The 18,359-nt window shown below is 46.9% G+C and overlaps 1 protein-coding gene across 13 annotated transcripts in view; it reads left to right on the top strand.

The window, feature by feature from the left end:
* KIAA1217 (KIAA1217 ortholog) overlaps positions 1-16,188 on the top strand; it is a 301,399-nt gene extending 285,211 nt beyond the window's left edge. For 6 of the 13 annotated variants that reach the window (XM_042945110.1, XM_042945112.1, XM_042945115.1 and 3 more), the window contains 7 exons: positions 3,252-3,415; positions 4,132-4,296; positions 7,504-7,623; positions 11,347-11,424; positions 11,536-13,131; positions 13,651-13,773; positions 14,489-16,188. In XM_042945110.1, the coding sequence (XP_042801044.1) occupies positions 3,252-3,415; positions 4,132-4,296; positions 7,504-7,623; positions 11,347-11,424; positions 11,536-13,131; positions 13,651-13,773; positions 14,489-14,989 (2,747 nt within the window). In that variant the 3' untranslated portion in view covers positions 14,990-16,188. Of the gene's footprint in view, positions 1-3,251; positions 3,416-4,131; positions 4,297-7,503; positions 7,624-11,346; positions 11,425-11,535; positions 13,132-13,650; positions 13,985-14,488 lie in introns of those variants that run through there. The other 7 variants (XM_042945111.1, XM_042945113.1, XM_042945122.1 and 4 more) reach the window with 6 other exon arrangements.
* Positions 16,189-18,359: the final 2,171 nt, after the last annotated feature.

The following is an 18,359-nucleotide window of genomic DNA, read 5'->3' on the forward strand; positions in this document are numbered from 1 at the left end:
GCCTCCTCCAGTAGCTGAAATTAATTTGGAAAGGAATCGCCATCTTGACTTGCATGCATGTCCAGGAACATGAGCGTAGATACAATTTGTAACCACTGCAACCCTGTCTCGCTGTTCCCCTTCGCCAAAGCTGCTCTAAAATTCCCCTCACTGAAACTGCCCCCATCAGCCTGTGTGAGCCAAGTTTTTCACCCCTTTTCCCCACCTGCCCAGCTGGGTGAGACCTGTTTAGGGACCAGAAGGGTCAGGCAGCAAGTACCTTAGAAGGAAGGGGCCCGGGAGGGGCAGCCCTGTTCTCACAAAGATGGCTTCTCTCCCAAAGTCCCCGTGAGGAATTTCTCATGGGTAAGAATCTACACCATTCCGTTTCCATCTGGCCTAATTTGGCTCTCCTTATTGTTACTTTTGTCAGGTAGTCCTTTGATGTTTTATAATCACAAATAAGTTATAAAAAATAGTTATAAATCATAATTGTTCTTTCTCGTGATTGCACTTGTTATCTTACCACATCTGGGCTTTTTATTCCTTCAGATTAAAAAAAATTTGTATAAAGTGGGGCGCCTGGGTGGCTCAATCAGTGAAGCGTCTGACTTCAGCTCAGGTCACGATCTCTCGGTTCATGAGTTCGAGCCCCGCGTCGGGCTCTGTGCTGACAGCTCGGAGCCTGGAGCCTGCTTCGGATTCTGTGTCTCCCTCTCTCTCTGCTCCTCCCCCGCTTGCACTCTGTCTCCCTCTTTCTCAAAAATAAACAAACATTTAAAACCAAAGAAATAATTTGCATAAAGTGTTTTTTAAAAATGACTCCCCAAAGTATTTTTGCTCAATTAAATGTGTTACGTTATGTTATAAGTAAACTCTATACCCAGCATCGGACTTGAACTCACAACCCTGAGATCAAGAGTCACATGCTCGACCAGCTGAGTTTGTTTTGTTCTGTTTTGTTTTGTTTTGTTTTGTCTTAACACATGGCCTGATTTCAGAGAGTCTGCTAATGTACCAGCCACCAGAAATGCATAAGGATACAATCTGTTACCTGCAAACGTTGGTTTCTATCATTTTTACTTATTTGGCATGGATGTCACTGCTTTTACTGATTTTTGTTTACTAATGAGGTGAAATTCTACACTCAGGGTTTTTAAAAGCTATTTGTATTTGCTCTTGTATAAATTATCTGACTACTTAGAAAACGGGAACGGATGGTAGCTCCTAAAAAAATCAGTGGAAAATTTTAGAGACGGTAGCCTCAGTCAGTGTTAAAGAAAAATTATTCACAGAGATATTTGTTAAAAAGAGCAAGCAAGACTTTATTCAAGACCACGGCAGCAGGGGAGAGAAACTGAACCCAGCTCTGAATACAATACATCAAGGGTAGGGGGAGTCTCGCTAAAAGGCAGGCCAAGGGCCTGGACGTGCAGAGGGAGTGAAGAACCAGCTCAGATGTCAAGAATGGGGGATTCTTGCTAAACGGACTTCACGGAATTCTTTGCTAAAACTGGGCTGAGCACACAGAGCAAGGGCAAGGCTTCGTGGAGAGGAGAGCTCGGAGGCGCCCTGACCAAAGCCGGGCAAAGAGGCAGTCATGGTCATGACCCAGGAGAGGAGACCTGGGCCCACTTCCAGGGCCCGTCAGCCTGTGCCAGTCCCTGGGGGGACCCACAAAGCTGATGAGGCTGTCCCCCGGCCAGGCCGCTGGCTCAGGAACCAGCCGGGTGGCCCACTGCTGCTGGGGCCTCGTCACCCACACTCTCCTGCAGGAGACCAGAACTGTCGGCTACACGTAACCACTGGCCTTTCACCCTGATGAGCACCCACACCCTTACTACAGCTTTAAGTAGAAACTTCTCAAGCGTGTCCCTCAAACAGCTCTGACTAGGTTGCTCAGAAAGGACAAACATATTCCCGAGAGGGCAGGCCGTGTTCCTAGAGAGAGCTGGGGCAAAGCCCGGTTGGAAGGTCCAACCCCGAGTTTCTGCTTCTGCTGCTTTACTGCGCACTTGGATTCAGGCTGGTAAAAGGCAGAGGTGAGGAATGATGATAAAGGACAGAAATGAGGAGGTTTGAATTTGGTTAAGTGCCTTTTCTGGACATTTTTCTGGAGAAAGCTAAGTAGATACCTGTATTTCCTAACCTTTGGTGTCAATGCCAACTTCTCCTTCTGCATTTCTGTGTTTACTGCCTCCTTTCATTAGCAGAGAACCCTTTCCAACCACATAACCAGGACCAAAAGTCCATTTTGTCCCTGACTTTGTTTTCTGTTCATCTGCCTTGCATTTCCTCCTGGCCCTTCATCGGCCAGATTCTATTCTAACATCCCCTGCACAAACTTCTGCTGATAACACTGTCTCTCACGTCCTTCCTTTAGCAGCCATGCGAGGGGCTCTGGATTTGTCTCTAAGCTCTAATATTTCATCTCTCCAAGGAATACCCAGAAGTTTTACTTAATGATGATAGCTCTTGGGGCACCTGGATGGCTCAGTCGGTTGAACATCTGACTCTTTTTTTTTTTTTTAATGTTTATTTTTGAGAGAGAATGAGAGAGTGAGCAGGGGAGGGGCAGAGTGAGAGGAAGGCAGAGGAAGGCAGAGGATCTGAAGTGGGCTTTGCACTGACAGCGGAGAGCCTGAGGCGGGGCTCGAACTCACCAACTGTGTGATCATGACATGAGCCGCAGTCGGACGCTTCACCATCTGAGCCACTCAGGCGCCCTGAGCATCTGACTCTTAATCTCAGCTCAGGTCTTGATCTCAGGGCCCTGAGTTCAAGCCCTATGTTGGGCTCCACACTGGGCATGAAGCCTACTTAAAATATATCTACATATGTATATATGCTACATATATATATATATATATATATATATATATATACACACATATATATATACATATATATGCACATATTTTTTTAATAATGATAGCTCATACTTGCATTGCATTTACAGTAAGTCACTAAGCACTGTTCTAAATGCTTCGTGTATATTAAGGTATTTAATCTCCACAGCATCCCAGTAGAGAGGATTATTATGATACCCATTTAATAGATGACACAACTGAGGCAGAGAGAAGTTAATTAACTTGTGCAGGGTCTTTTTGGGATTTCAAGTCAGTCGGGCTATAGGGTCTATGCCTTTAATCCTGGCACTATGGACAGAACAGAGAGATGTTTACATCAGATTGCATCAAGTTTATAGAAATACACTGTTCTGGAAGTTCTCTTGCAAAGAGGTTATTTTGCAATGACACACTGTTTTCCAGAAGACTCTCCAAATTCAGAACAAGACTTGGACAAGCTGGGGGGTAAGTCCCCACCTCCTCCTCCCCCACCCCCTCGGCGGAGCTACCTGCCAGGATCAGGGCTCACCACCACGAGGTCCGGCGATGTGGTCTACACCAGCAGGAAGGAGAACATCACCGCTAAGGTCTGATGGGTTCAGCTCTGGTGAACTGGTCTCTGAGTTCAAATGATACCCTTAGACAAGGTTCTCTCTATTCTCATGTAGAACACAGAAAGCAGTAAGGCAGAGGAGAGAATTGATTAAGCTACATCACAGGAAGCCCCACAGATGGGAAAATGTCAGCCAGTGTTATTGGACTAGACTCAGCACCACCAGCTCTATCCTTACTTGACTTGTAGCTGCAACAATGTAAAATGCAAATCACAAGCTACTTCTCCAGCAAGGGCCTCATAAGATTGAAAACGGAGTAGAAGGGGACGCAAAGGAAAGTCCACCTTACAAAAGCTAAGTGAGACTAGCTCACACGGTTGTAAGAGTCTGTACAGAAAGGTGTTCAGTGGGTTTTAGCTTGCACTTAACTTGGCAAGTTTGGTCTTTTGTGTTAAATGTAAAATACAATTTCCAAGGGGATGTAGTACGGGCAGGCCTTTCTTAAAGGCACCAAATGTTGAGTAGTTATAACTTCATTTAAAATCTTCAACCCATTCACCAAAATGGCAGCTTGTACAAAAAAAACCCAAACTAAAAGCAAGGGATATTAATAGTCTTTCGACTCGATTTGAAGAGGTAGGAAGCCGACATGCCAGGCAGTAAGGGAACGTGTGTTGCTGTAATCTGTGCCTCTTTTTGCCAGCCCCTAGAGGCGTTGAGCTAATATCTGTGATTTGAATCTTCCACAGGCAAGCAGTGAAGATGCTGGGCCAAGCCCCCAGGCTAGAGCCTCTAAGTGTCCGACCGAGGAGCTGGCTTCCACCTGGACCCCATCCCCACCGCCAGTCGCTACCTCGTCCTCAAAGGACGAGGAGGAAGAAGAAGAAGGAGACAAAATAATGGCGGAACTCCAGGTATGTGGATGAGGTAACTGGTTGTGGCTCCTTGCCTTCCTACCTAGGCCGCTCTGGCTATGTCTCTCACAGATCCATTACCTAGAGAGGGCTGGCAAGGAGACTTTGGACCTAGGCCTCGTAAGCAGCATCTTCTGGCCTTGGCCTCCAGTTTTCCAAGATGGCCCTGAACTACCCTCAGGGTACTTCATGACATGTGTAAGGAATGACTGTTTCACAAAACAACTCAGGAAGTTTATACGGGAAATGAATTGCGAGTTTTCCTAGCTCCGGCCAAGAGGATTTACTTTCCTTGCTTTTAATAGTCCATTCATTTCAAAAGCAATTCAGACAGGGATCCGAAATATCAGCCATCGTCTTGTCTTCATAAGGACTGATTAAGGCCTCCTTCACGTGGGTCTCATAAAAACTTTGGTTTTAATACTTAGAATGGCTGCCCTTAGGTCTTCTGTCCTTCATACCAAGTTCCCATTCGGTGTCAGCATCATCTTTTCAAATATGCAGAAAAACGGAACGATTTCATTTCCCATTTTCTTTGCCCTGTTTGCGAAATGATTATTTATTAGTTTTCGATTTTTATTTTTTAATTAATTGACACAGTCCATTCTTAGGATTAAGGATGGGGTACAGAAACGGTACTCAAAGTTTACCCCACATTCAAATCATGGATGTGAACCTACCCTGGGTGTATGTTCTAAGAACTTTTCTAATCAGAGGCATGCACAATTCCCAGACCAAAGTCTGTTCATAGAATATTTCATTTTGACCCATACTCACTGTAGCATTTTTTCCCCTCTCTGGATGGTCAGATCACATGGTCAGATCACACACTTAGGGCTCCCAAATACATTGCCTCTTCACCAGTGCACGCACCATGGGTGTGCATTCTTCGTGTGGAGTAAGGAGAACTTTTAAGCCATGTCATTTCTACCACAGCTGTTCCACTCTGCTTTCCTTGGTAATAACTACCAAAATTGGGCTGTTTGGATTTACAGGGCTGCTGGTTGATTTGTCCCAGGGCTGAGCCCTTCTGAGCTTCTCTCAGACTGGCCTAGGACATCCCCTCCACCAATCAGATCGCTGACAGATTTTTAGGACATTTAAAGAATGTCATACATAGGAACCATAGATGTATACGGTTAGCGATGCATGAAACAGTTGAGAGGGTGGAGGCGTCCGTCACTCAGTGATCCAGGGATGACCCTCTGGCTAATGACACTGGCATAGCCGGGCTGCTTGTCGTCGGGACATTGGTGCTCGTCCTGAGATGTGTAGGCAGATTCTGGGACCGTTCGTTGTAGCCTCTGCCCCAAAGCGTGGTTTAAATTGATCGCGGCCCAGTTTGGTTCAAATGGATGACGAAGAACTAGGTAATTTTACATCTGTGCAAGGTGAACAGTCACTCCTAATCCAAGAAGTAGAAACTTTTAGGCTCATGGATAGTCCTGCACTAGCCCCCAAAGAGAAGTCATTTACTTGTTCCAGCTACGCTTTAGAGCTCATCACTTGGGAATATTTCCCACCACTGACGTCTAAATATCTCTGATGGTTTCTTTGAAAGTTTTCAAAGCCTGGAGTATGTGGTTTCTTGTTGTGTTATTGGTGGTTAGGTGATACTGGTGAATCAAGTGCTCTAAGCCTGACTTAACCAAAGCCAAGAGCCCTCCTTCTGGGGTAGGGACCTTACCCGCTGCATCAGGAGGTCAGCCGCGCACTTGGGCTCTGCACTTAGATGCCCCCGAGGCAGGACAAGGAGCAGATGCGGCCTCCTGAGTGTGACTGTGGAACAGTTTCCTGCTGTGTGTTACCAGGCGTCAGAAAAAACCAGAGGCTCCAAAGTCCAGGGTCTGACAGCCCAGCGGAGATGGCAGGTGGCCTCAATGGGCATCTCCAGGGCCCGCTAGGACTGGGGTGTCTGAGAGACCCCAAGGGGGGAGCCAGCACACCGGCTTCAGGAAGAAGGAACAAGCAGAGAAACAGAAGAGCAGGCCGGGGAAGTTCCCAGGCATCGGCTCAAGTCGTATTTTAGGACCCGTGCTGAAACAGTCAACTTGGCACGGGCCTGGATATTCTTTCTGCCCACGGAGTTATTTCCAAAGGGCCATATTCGGCAGTAAGAAAATATTGAGGCAGTTATTTGGGATTTTTCATCGAAATAGCTGATCTTTAATCCTGACTGCAAATTTGAATTATTTGGGGGAGTTTAAAAAAAAAAAAAGGCCTGTGAATTAATTCTGAATTAATTATTCTCTGTGTGAGGCCTGGGTAACAAAAATTTTTTTTAACTAGGTGACATGTAGTTGAATTGAGAGCCACTGATTTCAAGAAGCTTGGGTGCTGGGTTCTTCATCTTTCCTGCTTTCGTGACCATATTGTCACTCCCTCTCTGCCCCGCAGACACAGCCTGTGCTTTCTGTTTGTCTGAGGACTGGCCTCCCTCACCCACTGTTCACCCAAACTGGGGTGGACTCCTAGAACTAAAATTGATAGTTTTCTAGGACAGATCTAGAAGCTCAGGCAGAAAGGAGGCAGCTCAGAACCCCATGGGCACTCAGGAGCATCACTTTATTCTAAATGCACCTCAGAGCACCTTAGAATGTGGGAGTACCTGTTACTATGTTACTACTGTATTCTTTTTTGTTGTTGTTGTTTAAAGTTTATTTTGCACGAGAGAGTAGTGTAAGCAGGGGAAGAAGGGCAGAGAGAGAGAGAGAGAGAGAGAGAGAGAGAATCCCAATCGGGCTCTGCGCACTTTGGACGAGAGAGTAGTGCAAGCAGGGGAGGGGCAGAGAGAGAGGGGGAGGGAGAGAGGATCCCAAGCAGGCTCCACGCTTTCAGCGCTGAGTCCAGTGCGGGGCTCAGTCCCACAAACTGTGAGATCACCACCTGAGCTGAGGTCAAGAATCCGTTGCTTAACCGACCGAGGCACCCAGACACCCCACAAAGGGCATGCGTTCCAAGGGTTCTGTCCATTTATCACGCCGTGGCACAGCCAGTGAGGAAGCCTCTGCCTCTGGCTCAGAGCCTAGCTTTGCTGCTCTGAGGCCAAATGCCAAACCAGGTTTCGTGGCGCCGCCTCCCCGTCCCTGGTGTGACGGCCCGGCAGGACTAGGCTGGGGTCTCCACGCCTCCAGACTCCCTGTCTGTTCCCTCCTCCCTCGTCACTACGCCGGCATCCCTGTTAACCTCAGTATTTTAATCCCTTAGGCATTCCAGAAGTGTTCCTTTATGGATGTAAATTCAAACAGTCACGCTGAGCAGTCCCGGGCTGACAGTCACGTTAAAGACACTAGGCCGGGGGCCACAGTCCCACCCAAGGAGAAGAAGGTAACGTGGCAGTTACACGTTTGCCACACAGTCGAATGGTCCTTCTTTCCTTGCTCTGACACTAACACCACTCCTGCGTTTGTCCTTCTTTCTGTGCCCTCTTTTTCCCTCTCACCTGGTTTGTTTTGTTTTTTTTTAAACTAACGGAGACACAGCCTTAGGTTTAATCAGAGATACCTGGTTCGGGTTCCCAGCGTGCGCTGTGTGTTCCTGTAACAGTCTATGCAGAACTTGGGCATTATCTTCCCAAACTAAAGAGTATCCCCGTTGCAAGATTTTCTAGAACTCTAGAAGAAAATGGAAACACCAGTCAAGTGTGTAGCACTTTTTCTAATTCTTAACGTGTCATCTAGATCCAACACGCCTGTGTCAGAAGTAGCTGCAAGCCTTAGAGGGTAGGGACAAAACACACCGCAGAGCTACATGCTCACCATCCCTGGGTGTATCCTCGTAGAAACGACGCAGATGTGTTTGCACACGTGTTCAGGAACGCCAGACGGAATTTGCGTTAAGTAGGACAAATTCTCAAACTATACCTTGCAAGACAATAAATTCGGTGTAAGCTCAGTGCTCATACACATTGTGGCGTCCTAATGGCTTCAGGTCAGCTGTCCGGGCTCTAAAACAAAGTTCACCGTCATTACATAAGTACTTTAGGGAAAGGACATTGGCCTGAATGTGTGAGCTTCAACTTTCTGAGTTGGCTTTAGAGCTTTTAGGATTCTTGGGCATAAAGCCATCTTATCTGAATGAATTTCAGGATTAAAAGCTTATCGTGACCCACTCCGGTCCTAGCACTTTTCGCAAGGACTAGGTTCGAGCTTCCCCTAAATAAAGTCAAACAAATCAGCCGTAGCATAGCCTAATAGCTACTCCCAGTGGGCACCTCAGTCCCCGTGAAAGAAGCCTCAGTGAGGGAGATGAAGGATCATGAATCAGAGGGCTATTCTAGCATAATCCTTCAAGAGATACGGTCCTGGGGCTGACAGCCCCCGGCCGTGAGGCCCTGACAAGGAGACCGGCCTCCTCCTCCCTGCCTTACAACCATCCTAGGGCCTCCTGCAAACTAGGTCTGCCGAGGTGGGGGGGGGGGGGGGGGAGGGGGGGTTGAGGGCATCTCCGTGCAGCAGGAGAGGTTATGAGATTATTGCTGTTAAATCTTTCTCATGAAGAGAATCTCCTGTTACTTTCAAGTGAACCCATGACATCCTATTTGAGATATACTCCTCTTTCAGTCTGTGGGATTGCCCTACAGTGGCCCTAAGTAAAACCACCTCATGAAAGGCCCTGGCATATCCTGAGTCACAGGGCATACCTGGGCCGATGTCTGTCTGAAACACTGGGAACTGGGACCTTCCGGAAGATCCCTCTAGAGATCATCGTTGTCTCGTAGAACTTTGCTGATTGGCTGAAAAGTTGCATAAGATTTCTCGCCTTGCAATTAGAAAGCCATAGCCTTGAGATACCCTTCACCTCAATCAGGAGTCCGTCGGATAATAGGCCAAGTCTGTAGTGAGAGCCGTATAGGCACTTAAGTGCTTGTGTTAGATACTTCTATGCAGCAGACTGACCTGTCTCATAATAACCATGAGTATCAGACTTCTCCCCACATTTTTGTCAGCACTCCTCCTGGGCTATTCGTCTACTCTTCTATAAATCAAGTATTTCTTTAAAATTTTCTCCTTATCATCATGAGGTGTCAGCCTAGTGCTTCACTTGTGTACAATTTTCCTATAACTGTGTCTCTGATTTTGCTTGATTGCCATATGCATTTAGAGCCTGCCACACAGTTTTCTGAACGATCCAAACCTCAGGACCTACCTATAAACAGACATTAAGAGGTTTAACCACATTTTACGCAGTCTTGACCCTCTAAGATTACCTCTGAGATATCATTATGAGATTACATGACAATTGTGACCGAGCTACCCTGGATACAGTGAATGCACTTGTTGTGATAATTTCGTTCTTTTTTTCTAGCCCAGTAACAAAAGTAACAGGTCTTGTGAAACCTACCCTTGACATCTTTATCTTAGTGGCTTTCATCGGAGTATTCCTGCTACCTCACCCCTTTTAAAATACGTGTGTCTCTGGGTGACATTTGAAATACTTAGCAGTGGGTACGGCATGGGCCCTGACCAGTCAGAACAGATGCCAGCGCTGACCCCGGGCACTGGGCCAGAAGAACGTCAGCTGTGCACGTGTCATGCCTAGATTACATGTCGACTCCTTCTCCAATTCAGGGGTAAATTCTCACTCAAGTCCTAGCATGCTCTGCTGCCTCCGTGTTTGGGGTGGAAACCTTAGTCCGAAACCTCTCTTGCTTTTCTTCTTAAACCTTTTATTGGATGTGTGAGTTGTTTAATGATCCAAATTTAAAATCCCACAAAAGACCTCATGTTGTTCGTCTGTACCGGCCGAATTGTTGCACTGGTTTGGGGCCTTACCGGGAGGAGGGGAGGTTTAACAGGAGGCATCCCGTGGCTGATGCACCTCGTATGCTATACGATGTTTCCATGTGATTAATACTGACTCTGTTGTTTGTGTGTTATTCCTTGAATGTGTATGGACATCCTTTCCATTTGTAACAGGGCGGTGGGGTTGCTGTGGGTTGACTTGGGCGGGGCCCGGTTATTATGCTTTGTTATGTTGTCATTACTTTAGCCAGACAACCTTCTCGGGATTGTGTCCCTTCCCCCTGTAACCACCTCTTCCTTTCGGGCTTTGGCAGCAAGAAGAAGGGGCAGCAGTGCCTTGGAAGCGACAAGGCACAGCTAGTGTTAGTGTCGTGGCAGAGCCCAAGGGAGCCAGACAAGGCCATGCTTCCCGGTGAAGCACTGTCCGGACCTGAGCCTCACTGCTGGGTCCTCACGTCCTGAATCTCGGTGACACCCGCAGAAATGGACCTTCGCTCTGTATCCGAGAATACAGAGACTAGAAGCTGACTTACGATGTCAAAGTCACCGCTGTAGCCTCCAATATCTGCTTTGGAGGTGTTTCGAGGGTATTATCATTCTGAATTTGGATTTGACCGCCTTGGGTATTATTAGGTTGAAGGTTATTGTGACACTTGACTTGGCCAAGTCCAAGTGCAAACTGCAGATACACTGTCAGTCTGTCATTTGACCAGGGAAAAATAAGGTTTTCGTTTCATCTCCAAGTACTACACCCAAGTGGGCCAGAGTCCTTATAGGACAGTTTCCAGAAAAGCAGCAGAGATAGTACCGAAATAACTAGCTGGAAGGGTTCTGGTCTAGTTCCCCAGTCTATACACAAGAAAACGGAGGCCCAGGAAAGTGAAGGTGGCACAGTTAAGGGGCAGAGCTGGATTAGAACCACAAAGCTTCTGCCTGCCGAGATACTGTGCTTTCTACTGCGCTACACCTCTCTTCCCGTTTTCGATTCTGCTAAGCTCACAATCAGATGCTGGAGAGAGAACGTGTGGATACAGAATCGATCCTTTTATTCTCTTAACTGCTCCCTCACCAATTTTGCAAATCCCTAAACTATTTTGCTAATTGAGATTTTCGTCTCGTGCGAACACAGGGCGTGTTTGGAAGCTGGAGAACCACAAAGCCAGCCAAAGTAGAGCCGTCTAGGCTTTGGCAGATGTGCTTGGCCCGCAGGTTCTGGAAGTGTGATTAAAGGAACGATTTAGTTATAGTCCACTTTGGGGGGGGGATGTGGTTTTGTGCAGTAACATGTCCTACACTATTCTACCAGAATTTGGAATTTTTCCATGAAGACGTTCGGAAATCTGATGTCGAATATGAAAACGGCCCCCAAATGGAATCCCGAAAGGTGAGTTTAGCAAATCTGCGTTCCGACGGATACCATGCAGATTCATGGCCCCCTTTCGCGGATCCTGTTCTGATTAATGTGTGTGGTTTCCCTCCTCCACTTCCCTCTCAGGTTCCCACAGGGGCTCTCACACCCCTTGACCATCCTAAATGGGAAATAGCAATGGAGAATAGTGTTTCTGATGCATCAAGAACATCAGAGTATAAAACAGACATCCTAAAGAAGGAAAATTCCATACCCGGCAAACGTTTATTTAAAGACAGTAGAAACTACACCCAGAAAAATGTGTCTAAGGTCAATGCCAGTTACTCTGGCCTTTGTTCATTAGATGAAATAAACAAAGGACCTAAGAGCTCAGGACCGCAGTACCCTGTGCCTGACGCTGAGAATCAGAAGATGAATTATGGAAAGACGAAGGAGATGAGACTAGAAAGACAGGAAAACGCAGATAGGTGTGACCTTCCCTCTCCCGCTAGGTCAACTGAATTGAGCACGTGTGATGTCAGAACTCAAGATCAAGAGGTTCACATGACAGAGTTCGGCCAGGTTGCTCTAAGACCCAAGGGGGCACGGCATGCTAGCGTGAACCCCAGCGAGGACGGAGAATCGACACCAAGTTCTCCCACTGAAGAAAATGCGACCACCGACAACATCGCCTTCATGATCACCAAAACTGCCGTCCAGGTGCTCTCCAGTGGGGAGGTCCGCGACATAGTGAGCCAAAAGGGGGAAGATGTACAGACGGTTAACATTGACACCAAGAAAGAAGCAACGTCCCCACAAGAAGGAGCTGAAAACGAAGAGCCAGTCGTGTGCCTAGACAAGAAACCAGTTATCATCATTTTTGACGAGCCCATGGACATCCGGTCTGCGTATAAGAGACTTTCAACCATATTCGAGGAATGCGACGAGGAATTAGAGAGGATGATGACAGAGGAAAAGATAGAGGAGGAGGAAGAGGAGGAAAACGGAGACCCTGTACTCCAGAATAACACTTCCCAAAAGTTGCATAAGAAGGTTGCATCCGGCAGCCCCGGATCAGGGCAGCAGGCTGATGGTAAATTCCAGCCACACTGCCTTTCACCAGAGGCTGAACCCCCGGGACAGGAAACGAGTAAGAACGAGCTGAGCAGGTTCGGCCACGCAGACTCTCCAAGTGCAGAAAGCAAGGGTGACGTGACGGATGACCAGTTTGAAAGCCCCAAGAAAAAGTTTAAATTCAAATTCCCTAAAAAGCAACTGGCTGCTCTCACTCAGGCAATTCGCACGGGAACCAAAACGGGGAAGAAGACGCTGCAGGTGGTGGTCTACGAGGAGGAGGAGGAGGACGGCACTTTGAAGCAGCACAAGGAAGCTAAACGATTTGAAATCACTAGGTCCCAACCTGAAGACGCCCCCAAAAGTACGCTTAGGAGACCAGAGCCACCCAGTGCAGAGAACGCACCTGTGATTTCCAGAACTGACGAAATCAGAAAAAATACCTACAGGACGCTGGACAGCCTGGAGCAGACCATCAAACAGCTTGAAACCACAATCAGTGAAATGAGTCCAAAAGCCCTGGTGGACGCTTCATGCTCTTCCAACAGAGATTCTGTTGCAAGCTCAGCCCACATAGCCCAAGAGGCCTCTCCCCGCTCCCTGCTAGTTCTGGACGAAGCTCCCACTGCCCTAGAGCCCCCCTCGTCCGTACCTTCAGCCTCACGTAAGGTATCTTGGTCTGATGGAAAACGAAAAGGCCCAGCTGCTTTCTTACATCTGCCATAATCACCATTAGCAACAGGTGTCTTGTGATTTACTTGCTTCCTTTCAGGTGGCTCATTGTGGTTTTATTTTTGTCTGTTCGCCACGATCCCTTTCTCTCACACTTTCTCCCTCACCTTCAAAACAACAACAACTAGGTGTCTAACAGCTAATTGATTCTCTTTTTACCTCTGTTGCTGATTGGTGTTGGGTAAACGCAGAGGACGCTGGGTCAGTCATGTGCTGTTGAAATGATTGCTCTGATACTCACATTAAAATCCGTTTGATCAGTAGTGGAGCAGATTCATTCTGTTTGATTCTTCAAATTAACCCCAGTGGTGTCTCCTGATGTCCGTCTCCTAGATCTGTCCTGCATGTAGGGCTGTGGCTTCTCACGTTGAGCTTCTGCACACAGTGGGAGAGCTTGCGCGACAATCCGCTCACGTGCTTCTCCTTCTCTTCCCCTCCCGCTGCTCCTTCCCACAGGGCGCCGCCGGGACCCCACAGACGAGCAGGATGCCGGTCCCCATGAGTTCCAAGAACAGACCCGGAAGCCTGGACAAGCCTGGCAAGCAGTCCAAACTGCAGGACCCCCGCCAATACCGTCAGGTAGTTTTACCTTAAACCCAATTTTGGATGGACACTGTTGCGTTTAAGAAGCAAGTCACTGACTTAGTTTATACCAAATATCATGCTTTCTTTGTAAGATACGGTTTACGTAGACACCCTGGATCTGGGGCATGAAGAAAGTCTAAAAACCTTCGTTAAACTTTTCACCACGCTTCTGCATGCTTGCAATAAAACATCTTTTACTTTGTGACTCCAAAGTTTAACTGTTAACACAAGGTGCCGGGCCCGTCGGCTTTTCTTTGGGTGAATGTAGTGGTTCATCAGAACACCTCGGGAAACCGAGTCAGACCTGTCCTTGAGCTGCCCTGAAAGTCACCAGTACTAACGTATATGCTGACTGCGTTGCATTAGAGGCACATTAACTGTCCATCACGATGCCCCCGCCCCACCCCAGTAATCACCCCAGACGCATGGCCGACCTAGCACCCGGGAACGGTAGCGGGATGGTGTGCCTCTTCTCACCTACGCCGTTCTTCCTTTCCTCCCGTTCTACACATCTCCGCTCTTGTACTTTGGGGGGTCTCTACCAGGTCCAGTGCAGCACAACAAGAACTTAGCTCAGGCCTTGAACTGGTTCGGTTTGATTTGGTTTCTTTTATTTAGTCATTCTCAGAAGGGCTGTGTTGCCAGACCCTGTGGTTTGATCATGTTACCAGCTTTCTGACAAACTGTCTCCCGCCATCTTTGTTTGCAGGCTAATGGAAGTGCTAAGAAAGCTGGTGGGGACTGTAAGCCTACTTTCCCCTCCTTACCTGCTTCTAAGATTCCAGCCCTTTCTCCCAGCTCTGGGAAAAGCAGTTCTCTGCCCTCTTCTAGTGGTGACAGCTCTAACTTGCCTATTCCACCTGCTACTAAACCACCGGTTACTTCTAACCCTCTCAGCCCCCAAACAGGACGATCTGCTCCCTCTGCCTCCCTCATCCCCTCTGTCTCTAATGGCTCCTTAAAGTTTCAGAGCCCCACTCATACAGGGAAAGGCCACCATCTCTCATTCTCACTGCAGACTCAAAACGGCCGAGCAGCCCCTTCCCCCTCCTCCTCCTCCTCCTCCCCGCCCTCCCCCGCCTCCCCCACTTCACTGAATCAAGGTGCCAAGAGCATCAGGACCATCCACACTCCCGGCCTCACCAGCTACAAGGCACAGAACGGAAGTTCAAGCAAAGCCACCCCATCCACAGCCAAGGAAACCTCTTAAAGGCCAAATCCTGTTAGGTGAAAGTCGGAGTTACCGTTAAAAAAACACACAAAAAATGTTTTTCGACAGTCTTCCACAACTGTTTTCCCAAGCGAATGTAACATATTGCCGTACTGTTTGAGGCTTAATGCTAAGTATGTGCTAAATACTGGATTAATAGATGTCAGTGAAGCTTGTTTGTTTTCTTCGTTGCTATTGTAATTACATAGTGTTCACTGTCTATAGCCGATACCCGTCAAATGAAGTAAGCATGTGTTACGAAAAGAGTGGCTGGCAGGAGAGAAGGGTGTGTGAGAGACGGGGAGGAAAATGTACTCAGCATGTAAAACATGTATGATTCCAGAATTTTAGTATGTTTTGTACAAAAATATTTTTCATTACGGAGACTAGACGTGAAACCGAGAAATACACAAGCGTGACTATCTATACAAATTGTAAAACAGATACTATAATATTTCCTTTTATTTTGGTGTTATTTAGCTTTATTACAGATTTCTATTTTTGTCAGAACGTCATGGTTCCTTTCAAGATCTTTTTTGCCAAAAACATTTTGATACTATAGCATTGTACATTTGAAAGTAGCGTGCTAGACAAAAAGCCAGTGAACTTCTACACGAGCCGACACGAGGCATATGTAGAAGGCAGTTTATCAAACCTATTGCACTGCCGTGAGAATTATGTATAATAATTTGCAGCCCAAGCAAGCTAGTTTTCTTTGCTTTTCTTTCTTTCTTTCTTTCTTTCTTTCTTTCTTTCTTTCTTTCTTTCTTTCTTTCTCTTGTTTCTTTCTCTTAACATATTGGGATTCTCTAGTTGTTTCCTTTCCAGTATCTAAACCCTTCCTTTGTTTCCTGAGACCTGGTGACCCACACTCTTGCATTGTGGATTTTAACATGTACACTTCTGTACGGTTCTGTAAACTGATCAACTTTTGTACATATATAAATAGACATAATAAAAAATACCGTATGTGGCAGCACAGAGTAGTTTTCGCACACCAAAGTTAATTTTTATGCATGCTTTAAAAATATATCTTGGGATGGGCAGAAATGGGGATACCCGTACATTTTTAAAAAGCAACAAGTTTGCACAGATAGAGTGTTTTTGTAAATAAATGTATTTGTATAACACAGTCATGTAATATACAGAACGATAAGCAGAGACTTTGCAAAACTAAATAAAGGGCTGCATGCTTATTATTTTTTGTACCTTGTCACTCGAACTGCTTCCTAGTCAAAGAACAAACATAACTATTACCAAGGTAAATGGTTTGGGTTTTGTGTAACGGGACACGAGCTGGCTTTCAGAAAGCTCTACTTCTCTGATTCATGATGAGTTCCTGATCAATTCATTGCAAGTGCGGTGCCTTCTGATGTAACCTGCTGACTCTCTCCTCTGTGGCTTTACCAAGGTTTGGCTAACAGAAAGCAAACCTGGGTCCAGAGTTTCCACCCTCGTTTACAAGAGGGGCTCTTACTACCTTTTCTTTTTAAATGTCCGGTAGAAGTCAAGTAGAAATAAAGCATCTTTATCACTATGATTTTTTTCGAGTTCTCAGTGTCAAAAAATGTTGGTGTAGAAAGACATACGCTAGCTAACATTACACTGTGGGTAACAGTCGGTGAAAATACCACCAGGAGTATGGAATCGACAAGAACAGTCTCAGGAAACTGCTTCATATCCTTTTTGGCCTCCAAAATATTTAACTTGGTTCGATATAAAGGGAAAATGAGTATTACCTGAGCACCTGGTTGTCGGTGTCTGTAAGCTTCAAGTTTACAGATCTGGGATGCCTTTATCAGATCTAGTATGTTACAGGTCCACTCATTGTGTAAATTACGTGTTAACATTATATGAATCACGTGTTTGGGGGAGGGCTCCGGAAAGTCGTCATCTTACAGCTTTTAGGTATAAAATGTTCCGACATTTCAATCACGTCCTACAACAACTCAACAAGTGCATTATGTTAAAATCCACAGGGTAGTGGCGCCTGGGTGGCTGAGTCGGTTAAGCGACTGACGTCGGCCCAGGTCATGATCTCGCGGTCCGTGGGTTCGAGCCCCGCGTCGGGCTCTGTGCTGACAGCTCGGAGCCCGGAGCCTGTTTCAGATTCTGTGTCTCCCTCTCTCTGACCCTCCCCCGTTCATGCTCTGTCTCTCTCTCTGTCAAAACTAAATAAACATTAAAAAATAAATAAATAAAAGGTGATACATGCAGAACACTTAGCATGATACCTGGCCCTTGATAGGCAACGGACGGCAGTTATTGTGGATACGTTGACAGACACAAGGATCAAGGACTTGGCCACCAACGCTAGGCACTTCGACAAATGAAGCATTTGGTGTAAGTCTGCCGCATGTGATCCGCTGCCTTCTAGGTGGAGTGTGCCGAGCATAACTTGATCTTCTTGCCTTCAGGTCATCAGGATGAGCTTTTGTTTCCAGCTGGACGGCCACGAGCCCTGGCAGATCTGACGTTCTCTCCTCAAAAGGGCTCGTGTAATCACTTTATTATCTTTGGACATGATCTTCTCAGGAGCAGAGATCACGGCACAGGGGCCTGTGGTCCGTGGTGCGTTTCCCCAACAACGTCACCTGGTTGCTTCTGCGATACCACCTTTTGAGTTTTTGGTTGAAGCAGTCTTTTTTCCTCCGCTCCCCCTCCAAAGAAAATTTCCTGGTCACTCTCAAATGCTTTTGCATCTTCAGAGCCATGGAGAGGGGAAGAAGCTAGTTCAAATTGCAGAGGGGGGCCCTCGGGAAGCAGTCTGGGGGACAGGCATGGCCAGAACTGCTCTGGGAGCCCAGCGGATGTGTCTGCTTCTCTTCACGGGTCTTGCCCTGGGTGCTCAGCTCAGGGATGGACACCAACTCCTCCCGCCATCTGAGGAGTCTGGGCAGGGTGATTTGGGGTGCACCTTCTCCTGACCCTGAAAATGCAACCTCACAAAAGGACCGGTCTTTAGTAGCCATGATTCTAGGGCCCTGGCTTTTCTCCTGTGCAAATGTCTTTGTTTTGCTTGGCTTTGGAAGGAGTTGCAGTCACGACGCCGAAAGAAAAGCAACCTCTGTAACACTGCAACACTGTTAAAAGTTGTGTGTCATGCCAGAGAGGGCCACATGCCATCTCCTCTGTGAAAGGCCTCTCTTCTGGACTCCTGCAGTCTGACTTCTTCTTTGCAACCAGATGGAAGCCTTTGGGAGAGTGGGACGAGTGTCCAGTTATCCGTGATAAAGACAACAACCCTAACCTTTATTGAAGGTGCAACATGTGTCTGGCTCTGTCTTAAGAATTTTCTATATGTCGCATTTAATCTTCTCAACAGTCCTCTGAGGGAGGTTCCATTATTATTCTCCAGGCACAGAGGAGA

Source organism: Panthera leo, chromosome B4, assembly GCF_018350215.1.
Source record: "Panthera leo isolate Ple1 chromosome B4, P.leo_Ple1_pat1.1, whole genome shotgun sequence".
Lineage (NCBI taxonomy): Eukaryota > Metazoa > Chordata > Mammalia > Carnivora > Felidae > Panthera > Panthera leo.